This window comes from Trachurus trachurus (assembly GCF_905171665.1).
Source record: "Trachurus trachurus genome assembly, chromosome: 4".
In the NCBI taxonomy this organism is placed as follows: Eukaryota; Metazoa; Chordata; class Actinopteri; order Carangiformes; family Carangidae; genus Trachurus; species Trachurus trachurus.
The window spans coordinates 21,141,127-21,157,852 of NC_139898.1; the positions used below are offsets into that span (position 1 = coordinate 21,141,127).

At 43.9% G+C, this 16,726-nt stretch overlaps 1 protein-coding gene across 1 annotated transcript in view; it reads left to right on the forward strand.

Annotated features, from left to right (window-relative positions):
- nr5a2 (nuclear receptor subfamily 5, group A, member 2) overlaps positions 1 to 16,726 on the forward strand; it is a 66,338-nt gene that overhangs the window by 14,323 nt on the left and 35,289 nt on the right. Inside the window, exon 4 of the mRNA XM_083969636.1 lies at positions 2,239 to 2,948. Coding sequence (XP_083825762.1) covers positions 2,239 to 2,948 — 710 coding nt within the window. The remainder of the gene's footprint in view (positions 1 to 2,238; positions 2,949 to 16,726) is intronic.

A 16,726-nucleotide genomic window follows, 5' to 3' on the forward strand; every position in this document is an offset into this window, starting at 1 on the left:
AAAAGATTTACAAATTGATACTTTAAAGGAGCAAACCCAACTAAATTGTTTGTCTTTCCTTTGTTTAAACTCTGATGTTCTTTTGACAGACTGTTTAACCCTTTAAAATTGCAGGGTGGGTCATATGATCACTGTCACCGTAGGCTCATTCCCTGCAGCAACCGACCCATTAACATCTCTCCACCTCACTCAAACGTACACATTCATCTTACTCCCCGGCACACACGCTTACACTGTCCTCTTCCCCTCCCCCTTCCATATTAATCTGTGTTACATGCATGCAAATCACCTTGTTTAATTACAGACAAAGAATCTGTGCATGTATGTGTGTGTGTGTGGCGGAGGTTGGGAGATCTACACCCCCCAATCTTGATATTCATGATGTGATGTGGGTCCTTGGGTCCGAGGCAGGCAAGAAGGCAGTCAGGGCCTAATTTTGTTTTCCCAGTAGGGCCAACTATTAGTTTCTCAGCTCATTAATTACGCTGTTGTGGAGAAATCATTAATAGTTAAAGTCGCCCTACAATAATGTATAATGGATACATTTGACGGGGCTCCTGATTTCTTCTTTTTTTTCCCTTTGATATGTGATCAATTTTTTAACGGTCATGATAATCCCTGAGCCCGGGTGAGCAGGCACCGGAGTTGACCTCAAGCACACTGGGAAATAGTAGCGCGTGTGTGTGTGTGTATGTAAAATCACAGTGTATAAATTACATACCATTTGAGCAGTCGGGGGCTCTCCAAGGTGGCAGGGTGTCTGGCCTGCTCCCTTCTCTCTCTCTCTGTGATGAGGACCAGTGTGTGATGATCTCCATGTCAGCCTGTATGTTTGTGTGTGTGTTTCCTGTAAGAATGTATGAGAGGGAGATAGTCAGCATGTGTGTGTGTGTGTGTGTGTGTATCCCCTCTCGGCAGCTCTTGCTCACATCAGTGACAGACACTTTTGTGACGGAGGTCATTAAAATCACTCCCAAGGCAGCTCAGACTGTGTAAGGGTGTGTGTGTGTGTGTATTTGTGTGGATGTCTCCCCCCTCCTTACTCCCCCTAACACTGACCCCCCATCCTGCATTCTCTACACACCCTTTTCAATTTTCTTCCCTTGTTCTTTCATTCATCCATCAAGACACCACGAGCTTGAGTGGACCCAGACTGATTCACCACGTTATCCAACTACTGTGTATGAACAGGACTAATCCATATGCATGTATTTGCATCTTCATTTACATATGTGGGTTTCTGTCTTTCTTTCTTTTAATAGCTAACTAAATACAATAAAAAATAAATCTGTAGTATTGGTATTAGTGAGTGTTTTTCTGTTGCATATATTCTCCCAGACGTCTGTTAGCTCGTGGCACACTGCGCTCGGCGAGCCTCGTCAGTGTAAGAGGTAATTAAGTATGAATAATTAACACCAGCGCCCCCCAACTGGGAGACAGCAGAGCAGCTTCCCCATGGCAGCAGTCGGCCAGATCACACATGGCCCTCGTAGCAGTCCACTGTGTGCCCGGCTTGTTCATTAGAAATACCCACAGCGCAGACTCGTTGTGATCCTCACCACAGGATCCTGCACTGAGGGGGGAGGCAGGGGGCAACGTGGGCATGTTTGGTTCGTCAGGGAAAGAAATAAAAAAAAAAGAGGCCTGATTTGCTTATTGTTAGCCTTTTTGGCCTTTGGGGTTTTAAGCGAGAAAAAAGTTTCTGCTAATGGAAAGTGGCATTTGAAGCTTTTAGATATTGCATAATCAGACAGCATAATAAAACGTGTATTTTGTCAAGAGGACTTGAATTTGCATTTAAGTCTATACCAATAGCTAATGTTTGAGGTAGGTTTTCCCTGAGTGGTAGGCAGAGATAGCCAGCTGTACGGTTCATAAAGGTTTGTGTCTGGTCAATGAGTAACTGTGATATCTTTTGAAGCTGTGGGGTTTAAGAGTCAACAGGAAAATGTCAAGTGTAATCACCGCTGGGACACATTTGCCCTACATTCATACAAGGTGGAAATAAGAGGGCTAACCCGAATAATGCCATGCAAATATTCACAGAAGAATTTTGTCTGTGAAGGTGTTTTGGATGGAAACACCTCAGGTAATTGTTGTTTTACTACATTTCAGTGTGGCAGTGACAAAAGGTGTCAAAGTATTGTACTCAGTGACTTTCATGGCAGGGATGTACATACTGTACTATCATGTTAATTCTGTTTTCTCTGTCTCCTCTTCCATCTCTCTTCCTGTCAGCTGTGCGGGCGGACCGCATGCGTGGCGGTCGCAACAAGTTTGGCCCAATGTACAAACGTGACCGGGCCCTCAAGCAGCAAAAGAAGGCACTGATCCGAGCCAACGGCCTGAAGATCGAGGCCATGACTCAGGTGATGCAGGCCGTGCCCACCGACCTCACCATCTCCTCAGCCATCCAGAACATCCACTCGGCCGCCTCCAAGGGCCTTCCGCTGAGCCACCACGCCGGCCACCACCCTGGCCACCACCACCACCATCATCATCACCACGCCACCGCCCTGCCCCCCACAGACTACGACCGCAGCCCATTTGTCACTTCTCCGGTCAGCATGGCGATGCCGCCGCACACCGGCAGCCTACAGGGCTACCAGGCGGCCTATGGACACTTCCAGGGCACGCGCACCATCAAGTCAGAGTACCCAGACCCGTACACCAGTTCGCCAGAGTCCATCATGGGCTACGCCTACGTAGATGCCTACCAGTCAGGCTCGCCGCCCAGCTTCCCCCACCTGATCGTAGAGCTGTTAAAGTGTGAGCCGGACGAGCCGCAGGTTCAGGCCAAGATCCTGGCCTACCTGCAGCAGGAGCAGGCCAGCCGGGGCAAGCACGAGAAGCTCAACACCTTCGGCCTCATGTGCAAGATGGCCGACCAGACACTCTTCTCCATCGTGGAGTGGGCACGCAGCAGCATCTTCTTCCGTGAACTCAAGGTGGGTGATCATGGTCCATGCATGAGAATGCTTTTGTTTGAATGTGAGGAGAAATTGAGTATTTTCTCTGTTTTTTACAGCCATATTTTTTACAATTTGACCATCATTCCTATTGGTTATAAGAGAACAGAACAAATTAATATTATAACATGATATAATATTTAAGCTTTAATTCTATTTGCAGCAACTCTGCAGGCCATTAATAAAATATCCTGCACTTTGTCTCAATGGTAAATCTTTCACTATGCTGTCATGTATAATTGACAGTACTTCACGCAGTTCAGAAACATCATCTGTTCAATCCTTTATCTTCAACAGACCTTTAATCATCCTTTTTATGCACTGTCAACACTAATGCAGAGTGCACAGAGCTGTGCAGACGGGGTTTGCTTGTAGTCTCCACTGCTGCCTGTCCCACTGTCTGATCAAAATTCAGCAGCCAACCATATTTACGTGTGTGGCACATTTCGGCTATGGGTTGTGAAAACTTTGACTATGAGCTTCAGGCACTTTTCTGACTAACAGGGTCCTAGTCTGAGGATTTTATGTGAACTGAATACTGCCTATCTAAAGTTGAAATAATTCACAGCACTAACAGGGCACACAGTGTGATCATGAGATTTGCCCACCAGCATATTGGTCAAAGAAAACCACCCAGAGAGCATTTCATAATAACAATAAATCATCTATATTTCATTTCAGTTAAATTAAGATTTATTTTGACTTAATGTTGGATATTTTCTTCACAAAGTATATGTAATCTGTAATGTCTCCAAAAACAAAAACATTTGAACCTGATAAACACCATCACAGTCAATCCCAACTGGCCAATAGAAGCCGTCCACCAGTGTTTCAGTGTAAAAACATGATAATTCCCACTCATCTAACACAGAGCCCAAGGGAGGATTTCTGGTGTATGTTTGTGCCCTCGTAGCTTCATTTGCTCTAAATGAAGGTTAATATTCGGAGTGACATGAAAGGTGTTTGATTAGCCTGCGCTTCACCTGTTTTTCTTCCCGTTGCCTGACTCCTTTGTCTGTTTGTTTCGCGCCGCATCGCCAAAGGCTCAGCTGCATATTCATGGTCCCGAGCCTGTTGCAAAATTCCCTCCAAATATTTAATATTATTTTGTCCTCAAAGGGGGGAAAATAACAAATGAAATAAATGTAATATTAAAAACTGTGCCAATTACAACACAGACAAGAGTCCTTGAAAAACACATGTTGACATTTAGCACACGCCGTGTCCCCACTATTGACATTTTCGAGATGTGAATTTGCATTCAGCTGGGGTGAGCGGTGCACACTCATGCACACACACACACACACACACACACACACACACACACACACACACACACACACACACACACACACACACACACACAGGCTCATCACAGGGTGTGGCCACGGCTCATAATTGTGTGTGGTTTGCCCATTAACTTTGAATGATCATTTTTGCTGCACTGTAAAGCTCTCTATTTCTCACACTCTCGTCCTAATTCAATTATCTCACACCCTTGTGTTTGTTAGTGCCTGATTTTCCGCTGAATGAACTGTCATTATGTTTGCCTAATGACTACCCATATTAGTGCAGCTTAATAGTAATTGAACCAGGAGTCTGTTACAAAGGTAGAGAATGACCTGGGCTCCAACCCCCTCCACCCCACCCTTACCCTTCAGAATGAAACCTCTCCTGCTCCTGTTGCACAGCCCTGTTGGTTTAGGTGAGGTGGGGGCATATTTAACTTAAGTGAGGGAGATAATTGAAGTGAACCCTCCCCACCCCACACAACCCCCCCCCCTTTGCTTGCCTTGTTTAAAGAGCCATCTCAAGCACACAACAGGGGCTGAAAAATAATGTGCTAGCTGTGGCTGTGACAGTTTTTTCCCACACAATCCTCAGTTTTCATTTCCCAGTTTCTCATTGGCAGTGACTGGGAGGACCGCTGAGCTTAGCAAAGCTTAGTGTTGGTAACGGTGCTTTGGAGGCTGCTTTTGTGTGAATGTGTATGTGTACTTTGCAGTGTGTGTGTGCAACTGTAGTGTTATTCTGTTCTGGGGCCAACTTTTATGCGTTTGCTACTGTGGTTCAAAAACCCACCCATGACCTCTGCCCCCTCCACTTGCTTTTGTCTATGTAGGTGTGTGTGTGTGTGTGTGTGTCTGTTCATACATGCTAACAGCTTTGTGCTACTCAAACACAACAAACATCGCCATGTATCTACAGATTAAAAAAATATATACACTCATTGGGTGCTTAAGATAAAAAACATACCACGATCTGTGTGTGCGCTTTTGTGTCTCGTTGTTTGAACTAATAATTGCGGGTTCAATTTAGATTTGTTTTAATTCCATCTGACCTCTGACATCTCCTGCTGAGGTTGAGGTCGAGCCTGGGCCCAGAAAGACAGGAAGCAGTAGAATTAAAAGTTTGTCACAGGAGTAGGAAGCTATAAATAATCTTTCATCTCTCACATACACACACATGTACCCCACATTAAGACACAGACACCACTCACGCATAACGCACAGTCCCTCTCACTATTATTAGCTCTGTAAGAACAAAAGAATTTCTCTGGTAATAGAGCCAAGCTGGGAGTGTGAGTGTGTGTCTGAGTGTGTGTCTGTGTGTGTGTGTGTGAGGTGTCTGCCAAAAAAAGTGTTTAAAGATTTAGTTTCCATAAGTTGGCTTCGGTCACGGGACTCATAAATATTTAGCCATTAGGAGGACCTTCTAAAGAGCACTCCCCATTCTTCTCCATTGCGGCGCACTGCCTCACTCTTTCTGGGAATGAGGCATGACGTGAGGGACGTTTATTTCTAACACCTTGGATCCGAGAAGCTGGGATGGGGCTCTTCCCGCCAGCGCACTTCAGTTTTGATTGGTTTAACACATCGACAATTAGAGAAAGGCAGATCTGGTGCACTGGTTTTGAAATCAGTGAAAATGTGGCGTGATGAAAGAGAACACTGGCTCTGGTTTGAGGGCACGATCACTTGTGGTTGTTTTATAAAATCTGAAATAAGTTGAGGACAGGTGCACGTGTGGGTGTGTGTGTGTGTGTTCATAGACTTATGTCTGTTAGAAATGGCAACACTTGCACATAAGCGTTTAATTCTTTTTTTTCGGTATATGCTTGGTCTTTTCTGCTCAATTCTATACCAGATTATGAGCTTAAGTTTTCCAGCGTATGTATGATTTCTAATTGCATGATTAGATTGTTGTTAGTGTATACAGTTATTTCTTTTGTCATTTATTTAAGAATTACTTTTTTCATTGGGAAAATGGCAATTCTAAATCATTGCTGAAATTTTTTTTTCTTGTTCTGAGACCTGTATTGGATCTGATTTGGCTCAGTGCGTATTGCATGGTGTACCAGTAGATACCATTGTGTGTTTTAAAATGACATTGTACAAAATGCATTATTTTCAAACATGTATACAACTTCTGGTTCTGAAAATATGCTACGATACTGTAGCTATTTCTTTGTTTCAGAGTTTGTATAATGTGTACGAAAGTACGTCGAAGCTTATTCCATTCGTGTCTTCATGGGCAGTTCATAAGCATATGCCACTGTTGTGTTCTGTCTGTGTGTGTGTGTGTGTGTGTGTGTGTGTGTGTGTGTGTGTCTGTGGCAAGAGAGGGGAAACACGTGTTTGTCTCTCACTGACATTTGCTAGCACAAGGCTGGTACGCCGCCATTCCTCCCCTCCCTTGTCCTCCCCTGTCCTGCCATGAACCCCTCCACCCGTCCTGGTGCCAGCCACCAACTAGACAGCTTGGTCAGGACAAATCCAGTAAAAATTCTTTAACATTCCGTTCTGACTTGAATTTAGATAATGTTTTTCTATTGATAATAGGTAGGACAACTCAGATATCAATGCTGCAGCCCCATTGATGCAGTGTCCTCAGTTACTGAAATGAACCAAAATGAAAGGGTAACAAAAATGTAAATAAAAAAATGCAAAATTGCCCCATAAAAGAAGAAAATGTAAAAATAAATATAACTACTGATGTCGTTAATAAAAATAAACCTTTTGGTAAACTTTTCAAAGCTTCATGAAAAAAATGATGAATTAATTATGTCATGCTTCCTTTGTGAAATCTATTACACACGTCTCTTAAAAACAGGTTTTCTAATGTTCCTGTTTGTGTTGCTGAACGTGAGGGTGGACATTACTTGACTATGACTCTGTGTGCATGCGTGTGTGTGTTAGTGACTCATACTGTAGTTGGTCCAGCGCTACCCTCTCCTCCATTGTTTCAGCGTTGGGATGGCTGGCCTGACTCCCACCACAAACACAATGGGAAGGAGAATTTAGAAGGGCGATTGGGACTATTGATGATTCATATGTTTATGTCTTACCTTCCTAACTGTACTCCCTGTTCACCCCCCCACCCCCTTCCTCTCTATACCCTTTAATAAAAAGGAGCTTGCGTGTTTAGTGTTGGGACACCAAGCACCTTTGTGTGCCACTGCCTTGTCAACACAAAACAAACAGTAGCTATAAGGAAACAGAAAGGACTTTGAAGTACTGAGGCTGTTATAGTTCAGCTATATTACTGTAAAGGGACAATATACCTTTAAATATATTTAAGTTTTCCATGTGACATGTATTCCAAGATCTATTTTTATGATAAGTGCTTCATATCTTTTGCTGTCTGGCCCTTTAACTTGACCCTTTTTTCACCTGTACTTTATCAGCTAGTTATTTACTACATTTCCTATATTGCCTTCCAACAACATTCAGGAAGGAGATATGATCTTGTTGTACTCAATCAGACATAGACATGAAGGATAAGGGCAACATTTAATTGTCATTTGATTACAATTAATGCCAACACACAAAACAGGAACGGGGTTTCAAGATGAACCTTTGTGGCATGGACACTGCAACAGAATAGCTACTGAAAATAAACCTACTGCCTTCAAAAATCTGCAGGGTTTATAATGTGCATCATAAGATTTCAAGAAGCCTGAAGCCTCTATGAAGGCAAAGCGTCACTCTCATCTTGTTCTCAAGTTTTATTTAGAGATTTATAAAAGTGAGTGGCAGCAAAACCACAACCGAATCTTACTCACTGCTAGAGGCTGTTGACTGCTGAAGGTGACGTGTCCCTTTTTTAGAGGATATAATTGTTTCAAATCTGTCGTGAGTAAAATGCTGTGTAACTTTATACATATATTTAGTCCGTCCACCTGATAAAAGTGGAGCAGAGAGGAAAATACCCGTGACATTTTGAAATGTGGTTTCGCTGTTTACTTTAGTCATCTAGGGACAGTTTTTTGGGGGGATCCAGACAGGTTTCTCGGCTTCTCTGTCTCTTTTACTTTTTTTCAGTTTTGTCTCTGCTTGTAGCGGGAATGGCAAAAGCAGAACTGAGGGCCATTAAGTTGAGGAGGAACTGTATTAGAAGTCTTGTTCCCTGGGAAAGCTCCCAGCTGAGATGGGACAGCCATATTGGATAAACAGATGGCCGGGAAGAGGAAAGGACAGGCGAGGAGAGGTGAAACAAAGAGGGGAGATGAGAGAGGAGAGGAGTAGAGGAGGAATGTGGAGAGAGCTTAGGATAGGGAAGGAAAGGACAGGGAATAACAAAGACCAAGAGGTAAGAGAGAAAAAAATAAAAGGTGATTGAGTAAGAAAGGGGGAAAGCAGAGGAGAGGAGAAATAAAAGCTATTTCCCCCCCAAGAAATGTATAAGGATTTAAATAAAAATAATAAATACATAAATTTAATATACATTTTATATTTCAATATTTTTTAAAAGCGTTTTTCATGCATTTGTTAATGTTAGGAACAACTTAATACTATAACTAACTTCAGCATAGCTGTTGTGGTGCTTTAGAAATAAAGGTAATGAGACTAATGTGTTGAAATTTTTAGAATCCAAAGATCCATTTTGTTTGAGTGAAGTCTTAAAAAACAACAACCTAAAAGTCGAAGCGCAACTTAAAAACTCACAAATTTCTGAGAAATGTGCTGCAACCTAAAAAATGAAATGAGCATTTTAAGCAGTAGAATTATTTACAGCGCTGACTGTTTGCTGCCAGTTTATTCGACTGCTCTAAGCGGCTGCACGTCAGTCAATCACGCGGCATGACAGATCCCCAGGGTGGGGCAGGAGGGGAGCTGATGTTCACATCTCACACCTGAATATTCCCCACTTATAGATTTACCTGAGTGAATAATGTAAGGTCCTGTGATGCACTCTACCTCACTCTGCCCCGCTCGCATAATTTCAACCCCCTCCTCTCCTCCCCTCCATCTACATCCATAAATATTACATGAATTTTCTTTTGGTGAAATTATCCCTACACCACCCACCCTCCCCGTTCAGACTAGAGGGTCTTTTTTCTAGTCTTAGTTATCCTCCTCATACACACGCACACAAAACCTTTTTTTCCATGACCTATCCAGGAGCAGTGTCATTTTCAAGGTGCAACTGAGTGTGTAGGTGTGTGGGTGTGTGAACCTTTCTGTGTGAGTGTGTGTGTGTTGGGAAGGGAGGGGTGATTACCGCTGTCCTGCTTTGACCGGTGATTGCACCTTTTCTTTTTTTCTTCACACCCCATAACTAAGTGGAAATTAATAAGCCGTTTTAGGCGTGATCTGTGAACCCTGGGAAGTGGTATATCTCTACAACCCTCCACACATCCACACACACACACACAGATCCAGAGCCTCAAGCAGCAATGTCTGTCTTGTCAAAGGTCAAAGCCCCCCTCCCTCCCTCAACAACCTCCCCTCCCGGCACCCCCAATTCTGACAAACTGCGAGCGTGATGGGGTTGGCGGCCGCACACAGTTGGCAAAGATTTGTAACTGTGTCCCTGGTCCATTGCATTTGAATTATTCTGCAGGATGTGATGCCTCCTCCAACATGCACACCCCATACCATGCTTGCTTTACATCAACTGGGAAGAAAAAAAGGTGTGGAGAAGGATGGAGAGAGAAAGAGGATAGGGAAGGACACATGTTTAGTTTAAATTGGTTACAGAGGGAGAAGAGAGAGACGAGCAAAGACTGTGACATGAGATTGAGAAAGAGCAGCAGAGAGAGAGAGATACAGTAAAGAAAGAAAGAAAGAAAGAGACACAGAGTGAGTGATTTTGAAAGAGAAAAGGCATGGTGACCATGAGAGAAAGAGAGGGAAGACATCAGAGATGGAGGCAGAGCTAGAGAGAGATATCGGAGCAAAGATGGAAAGAGGGGGAAAAAAAGTTGACTCTGAAATATGAAGAGAGATAGAAAGAGACAGAGAGAGAAAGCGAGAAGAACATAATGAAGGACAGCCAGAGAAGGACAGAAAGAGGGAAATGAGGAAGAGAAGAAGGTTGGGGGGGGGGTTAAATGGGAAGATGAACAAGGGGCTGCGAGAGGTAGCGACCAAGGGCAAGAGGAGGAGGAGGAGGAGGAGGAGGAGAGGAGCATGGTGAAGGACAACAGGGGAGGGTGAAAAGAGGACCGGTAGGTTGGCGGGGTGGGGTAGGAGGGGGGTGCAAGGGGGGAACAGGTGGAAGGTTAATGGGCCTGGAGCGGATCCACCAGACGCTCTTGGGCTTGATATATGGGCCCGGGGCCTGGCGCGGGGCGTAGGCTTTCAAAGATATATTATTTCATTTGAGGAGCAGCACCATTCTGGCCGACAACCACCCCCCCGTCACACCCTCCCTTACCCCTGCTTCCACCAACACCCCCCGCAGCCCAGCATTTGTCCAGTGATAGATGACATGCCCCCCCCCTCCTCCACCACCACCACCCCAACACACATGGACAAATTCGCATACAGTAGTGTGCCCCCATAACACACAAACACACTCTCTCACTGCTCATGTGCAGTTCTTTTTTTTCCCGTTTTTGTTGTAGTCAGGAGATTTGTCTGACAATTATTTCACAATTTATCAGTTTTATATTAGTAATTCTTTCTTTCTTTCTTTCTTTCTTTCTTTCTTTCTTTCTTTCTTTCTTTCTTTCTTTCTTTCTTTCTTTCTTTCTTTCTTTCTTTCTTTCTTTCTTTGTCACTCCTCCCCCTCCCCTCTGCTGTCAGTCTTCCTACCAGGCTGCAGGCAGGTCTTATGGAAGCCTGTGTGTTTTTTTAAGTTACTATTTTAGTGGTAACAATATCTGTTTGATCAGTAGCACTGGGTAGGAGCAGGAGATTGGTGGTGGTGGTGGTGTGTGTGTGAGGGGTAGGTGCAGGGGTGGGGGGTGGGAGGGGGGTATTCAGGGGAAGGAGAGTGTGGTATGGGTTCACAAAGGCCTCTTTTCATTCATAAATTATTGATCATTTGGCAACACATCACTCTCTCTTTTTCATAAATACTGTAAAACAGCCCTCCTGATTTCTTTCTTTTCAGTACTACCAATACCAAATGGAACAAGTAGATTTTTGGATGAGTTTTGAAGACGCAGTGTGCAGTCCGTCAAAAAAAAAAAAACAGTGTAAATCAGACATAACTGAGGCCTCTCTGTTCCTGGAAGGCTACAGGTTGGACCCGCTGAATGTGTTCCTTCTGTTAAATCGTCCCTTCACCTTAAACGCTGACACCAGAGGTAATACTCCCACAGGCCCCACAGCTATAACATGTATGTACGTATATGTCCCAGGTGGATACTAGCACTTGAAAAAGTCTCTTTTCCACTGTGCGGACCATATCGAGATAGCAATTGCACACATGTGTTTAGTGTAAAGCTCTTATGGCCTAATATATTTTTTCTCTGTATCAGTATTTATTTCCTGGCATAGCTAAAGCCATTTTCCAAAGCATTTTCCAATAATATCTGCCATGTTTTGGCTGTTCGACTGCAGGCGACCACTGATCTAACATAGATCGAATTTTCCACTGTCCCCCTCACATCCCTTGATGGTTGTAGACAGAGCTTTAAGATACAACCTTTCCAAATACTGGAATGGTCCCGTAGGTCCAACCTCTGGGGACCGCAGGAGGCCGGAAGGAAGAACAGGAAACTTGTTAAAAGAGAAGATTTAAGGTCGCCCATCCCAGAGGAGCGGCAGCTATAAGGAGACAACGGGGGTTGGGAGGTTTTAGCATGCACTAGGTCTGCTCATCTACTTGTTGCTTTGATGAGGGATGAAAGGCTGTCATGAGGTACAAGTTTACAGAGCTCCGGACAATGATAGACTCAACTGTCCTCAACAAAATGTCCTCTTTCTTGTTCTCCTTCTTCCTCACTTAAGCAATGCTCCTATTAACCTCCTTTAACTCAACTTTTTCTAATTCAATAGGTGGGAAAGAATCTGAATACAAGTGGTTATAGACCAGACATGCAACTGCTGCCAGACGGACAGATCAAGTGTCTGTACCACCTTGCTAAGCCTTTAAAAGGGATGTATTTTTTAACTTCCATCTGCCTCTGTATTTCTCCATCTCACCCTCCTCTTCAAACCACTGCTGATGAAGTAGCGACAAAAGCAAAAAATTGCCTCCACCTCCTCTATAGTTTTTCATTTTCAAGCAAGTTAACACAGCCTGATTGACATTTGCGAGCACTTTGGGCATTCGGCAGGAGAAAGAGCTGGTTGTGTTTAAGTCTTGTTTGAGGACGATCAGGGTAAAAGCCTTTTTTATTGGCAGGTCATGCTGCTTGTTAAGACGGTGACGCAGGTGACTAGGCTGTGCTGTTAGCCTCGGTGGCCCCGAACTAACACAGTTGTTGTTTCACAAGTTGGCAACAGTCAGTCAAATCAGCAGGGAGAGATAGATGGATTGAAAAGCAGAGGGGAAGTGGGAATGAGAGACAAAGAAAATGGGTAAACAAAGTGGATATGGGGGCTTGATTTAGTTGGCCGGGCTGCTAACAAATCAACTCAACAGCGTGCAAACACTTTACACACTCCACCAAAGTACAAAGCAACTTTCCTCCCCTCTCCTCTCCTCCTCCTCTCTGCTGTGCTTGTAGTTATGAGCCATGTTAAATCTACAGTTAATACAGGAACCTTCCTTAAGTGCCTCCCATCAGAAACTCTGCGAGGCAAAATAGTAGTGCTCGCAGTTCACAGCAGCAGAGGACAAATTAGAAGGTATTGTTATATGGAGGCAGCCTGGGTGTCTGAGGGTGGCAATATGTTGTCAGGCCAGTGGTAAATAAAAGTGCTGGCATTTTGCTTCTAAATAGCTCCCCGCTATAGGATTTCCTGGAGGTCAAGGGGGCAGAGGTTTGGCTGTCGCTGCCTTACGCCCGACCCGCAACCTCTAAACTAACTCACCACACAGAACTATGCAAACCTGTCAGCTAATTTATCTTCCTCTTTTACGCCTGCCTACTTTTCGTCTTCGTAAAAGACACAGTTTGGAAAGTATCAAAGCACCAATAGCTATAAAAAGGACATCCAGTCAAAGGGTTTCACTGTGTAATAAGAAACCCAACATTTGATGACGAGCTGTTCATGCATTCATATTGGGACAAGATTGAAGATTATATGTTTTTTACGGACTGATAAGTTCTGTTTTACTTGATTTACTTTAATAATACAATTCAAAACCAAATATGCATGAGTGACCAGACAAGATACCGTAAAAAAAAAAAAAAATATATACAGTAATAATCACTCTTAAAATACCATAATGGAACTGACACAATGAATGAATAATAGGCCAAATCTATATCTTTTGGGATACTGAATGGCAAACGTCTTCAGGCAAAGGTTCTGTTTCCCTTACTGAGTCTGAAACACAACTCTTCAACTGGCTTTTCAAGTGAGTATAAGAGAAAAGAAAAAAAACCACAAAGCACCCCCAGGTTCTTATGTTCCGATCTTGCGTGGCCTCAATTATCTGCGTGTAATCCAGCCTGCCTAGAGGTTGTGCCTGTGTCTGCCGCTTTCGTCACTGGGCTGTCAGCAGTTGTCCCCCAATGTCTATTTTTGATGCTTATTTACAGCATGTCTATTCTGGACAGGGAGTGGGGAGGCTTTTGGAAGGGGACGGGGGGGAGGGGGGGGGGGGTCGGGGTCCAGGAGACAATAGATAAGACAGTGGTGGAGCAGAGTCGACAGCTTGCCGGGTAGTTTTACACAACTCGAAGAGCTGAGGGGTATTTATATTCAACTGGTAAGGCCAGTGATTGAATTTGCACAGCGATGAGTGATGCATGCAGTTCATAGGAGTAACACTAGACATTGTGGTTGTGTTGTGACGACGGGTAAGAAATTTCAATGGGGCCGCACGCCAAACAACGACCCAGCCGAGAAAATGGCTTTAGCTCCGCTCGCAAAGTAGGACAAAGACACCTGTTCCCTATCCCTACTTTCAGCGTTCCTTTCTTTGCTGGTTTTAATTTTCCTCTTGCTCATTTCGTTTACACCACACCAGAACTTTTTTTTATTACTCTCACACCATTCCTTCTTCCTCACCTCTCCATCTGTCAATCTTTTTTCTCTATTTCTTCCAAAACGCCTTAACTGCAAACCTGGCACGAGCCGCAAATAAATGATTCCATACATATGCAATAAAGGCATGGCACTAAAAATAGGCATTACAGCATTGCGTTCTTTTAGGATTGCGCCCTCTCAGAGGGGGATAAAAAGAGGCTTTTCAACCAAGCTTAAACAATGACGAGCAATAAACCAAATATGCAGCAAGGGGACTTGCTGAGAAAGGTGTCGACAACACCGTTAAACCTCTGGAAATGAACCAGGGATGCTGAACAAAAACCAAGAAAGACAAGGTTTCAGGTGGCAAGCCGCAGTCTCACCTTCCCTTAGGCCAATACTTTATGCGCCACATGTTGCACTGCACTTCCCATTGGCAGCAGCACCACTAGGCCTCATACTGCCACAGCAGCGCTATGTGCAAGATGGCTTTCCCCTAACGCAGATGCATTCGTGGCAGTTTCTGTCAGAGGAGACCTGGAGATGCACTTCAGGAAGAAGCAGCGCTCCATCTGTTCTGCAGCATTGCGGGTTTGATGCCTCGTCTTCCTTGTACTTCAACTGTTTACATATCACAAGAGCTTCGGAAATGCTCAATTAGTTAATTCAGATATTTAATTTGGGCATCAAAGGCTGTCATCTCTGGAGCTGTGCCACATTTGGATGAGAACTCACAGCTGTCTGCTCTAAAACCCTGTTAAACCTCCCCATCAAAAAAAAAAGAGCCCCCCACCTCACCCCACCCCACCCCCATCCCAGCGCGTCAATCCCTAATGGGAATCTGTGTCTCCCGCCCTCTCAGACAGAAAGCATCACCGCGTCAGTCTCTGCATTTTAAAACAGCTTTAGTCTTCTCAGCTGGGTTAAGGTATATTGCATATGGTATGTGTGTGTCTGTATATGTGTAGGTCTGTGTGTAGGAGGTTGGGGGGGGGGACTGTCTCTACTGTTCTGAATAATACAAAAGGGGAGAGCCTTTAGTCTGTTGTCTTTGTCTTTGTCTCCTGTTTATTTGTCTTGTATTCCCCTTAATGCAAAGACAACCAGACAAGGATTATGGGGTCATTTCCCACAGTCAATGAAAGTCACACACACACACACACACACACAGTTCCATCCAGTTGCACAAAAACACTCCTGTTTTCATACATACATCCTGTTTCTCACCAACACCTGACAGCATCATGACCATTTAATAAAGTGAAATGCAAAACCCCACTTTTAACTGACACACACACACAGAGGTTCACCCACACCTATACACACTGACCTCCTCACCTTCTTATATTGCATCCTACCTTTCATACTCAACACACAAACACCAAGTCATAAATTGCAGCATTAACTCAAATAATGATTGCACGGCATGAAAATCCAATGGCTGCGGCTTAATGCCCAGGAATCGCCGAGTAGATTAAGCTCTGGGTGAGTGTTTGTGTGTGCTTGGGGAGTGTGTAAGGGGGGTGTTGATGGATCGATAGGATTTCTATGATCAGCCAGGAACCTTCCAGACATTCAGCAAGCACAACTCATTTTACATTTGAATGGCATTCATTCTCTATGTCTGCGTTTGACGTCGGACGGGAGATGTAAAGCAGAGAGTGGAGTGGCGGGAAAGGAGCAGGAAGCTGCATGTGTGTGCATTTAAGTGTATATGCATAATATTGCTAAGCATTTGTATGCGTGTCTATGTGCAAGTATGCAAGTCTTGATATGATTGCATCCAAGCGTGTGTGTGTGTGTGTGTGTGTGTGTGCATGTTGGAGTGAAGGAGGAAGGGTTACTTTTGGGAGATGCCATTCCCTGGGCTACATGTGTATTAGTGGTCTAATGTTCATGTGAATAATTGATTAGGGCTTCTCTGTGTTTTTGATAATTAGTTGATAGCTTCTTAGCTCTAAGCCCTGAGATTTCACGTCTGCGTACGTGAGAGAGAGAGAGAGAGAGAGTGTGTGTGTGTGTGTGTGAGGTGGGGGGTAGGTAGTCCACTTCTGAGGTATCCTGAAAACAATAACTTTCAAAAAAGGAAAGAAAAAAAAACTCAATTCCTTTAAGCCATGCACTCATGGATTAACTTTCCCCAGAAATGAGGCAACAGTACATATGTTTCTTTCTCATAACCTAATTTTTTTCCAGAGTTCTCTTTTTTTCTCTCAAGTGCTTCACATATGATTGCTGGATGAAGTTGAGCTCCACACTCCTCTCTTTAGAGACTGTTCCACCTGCATGACTTTAGATGGACCTTCTCAACAATTTCATATATGCTTATACTAAAAAGCTGCCAGATGTTACCTGAAAAACTTTGTACACGTCCAGTAAACAGACTCACCATAGCAGACAACAATAAACATCGCTTGCATGAAAAGATATCCATTGAAA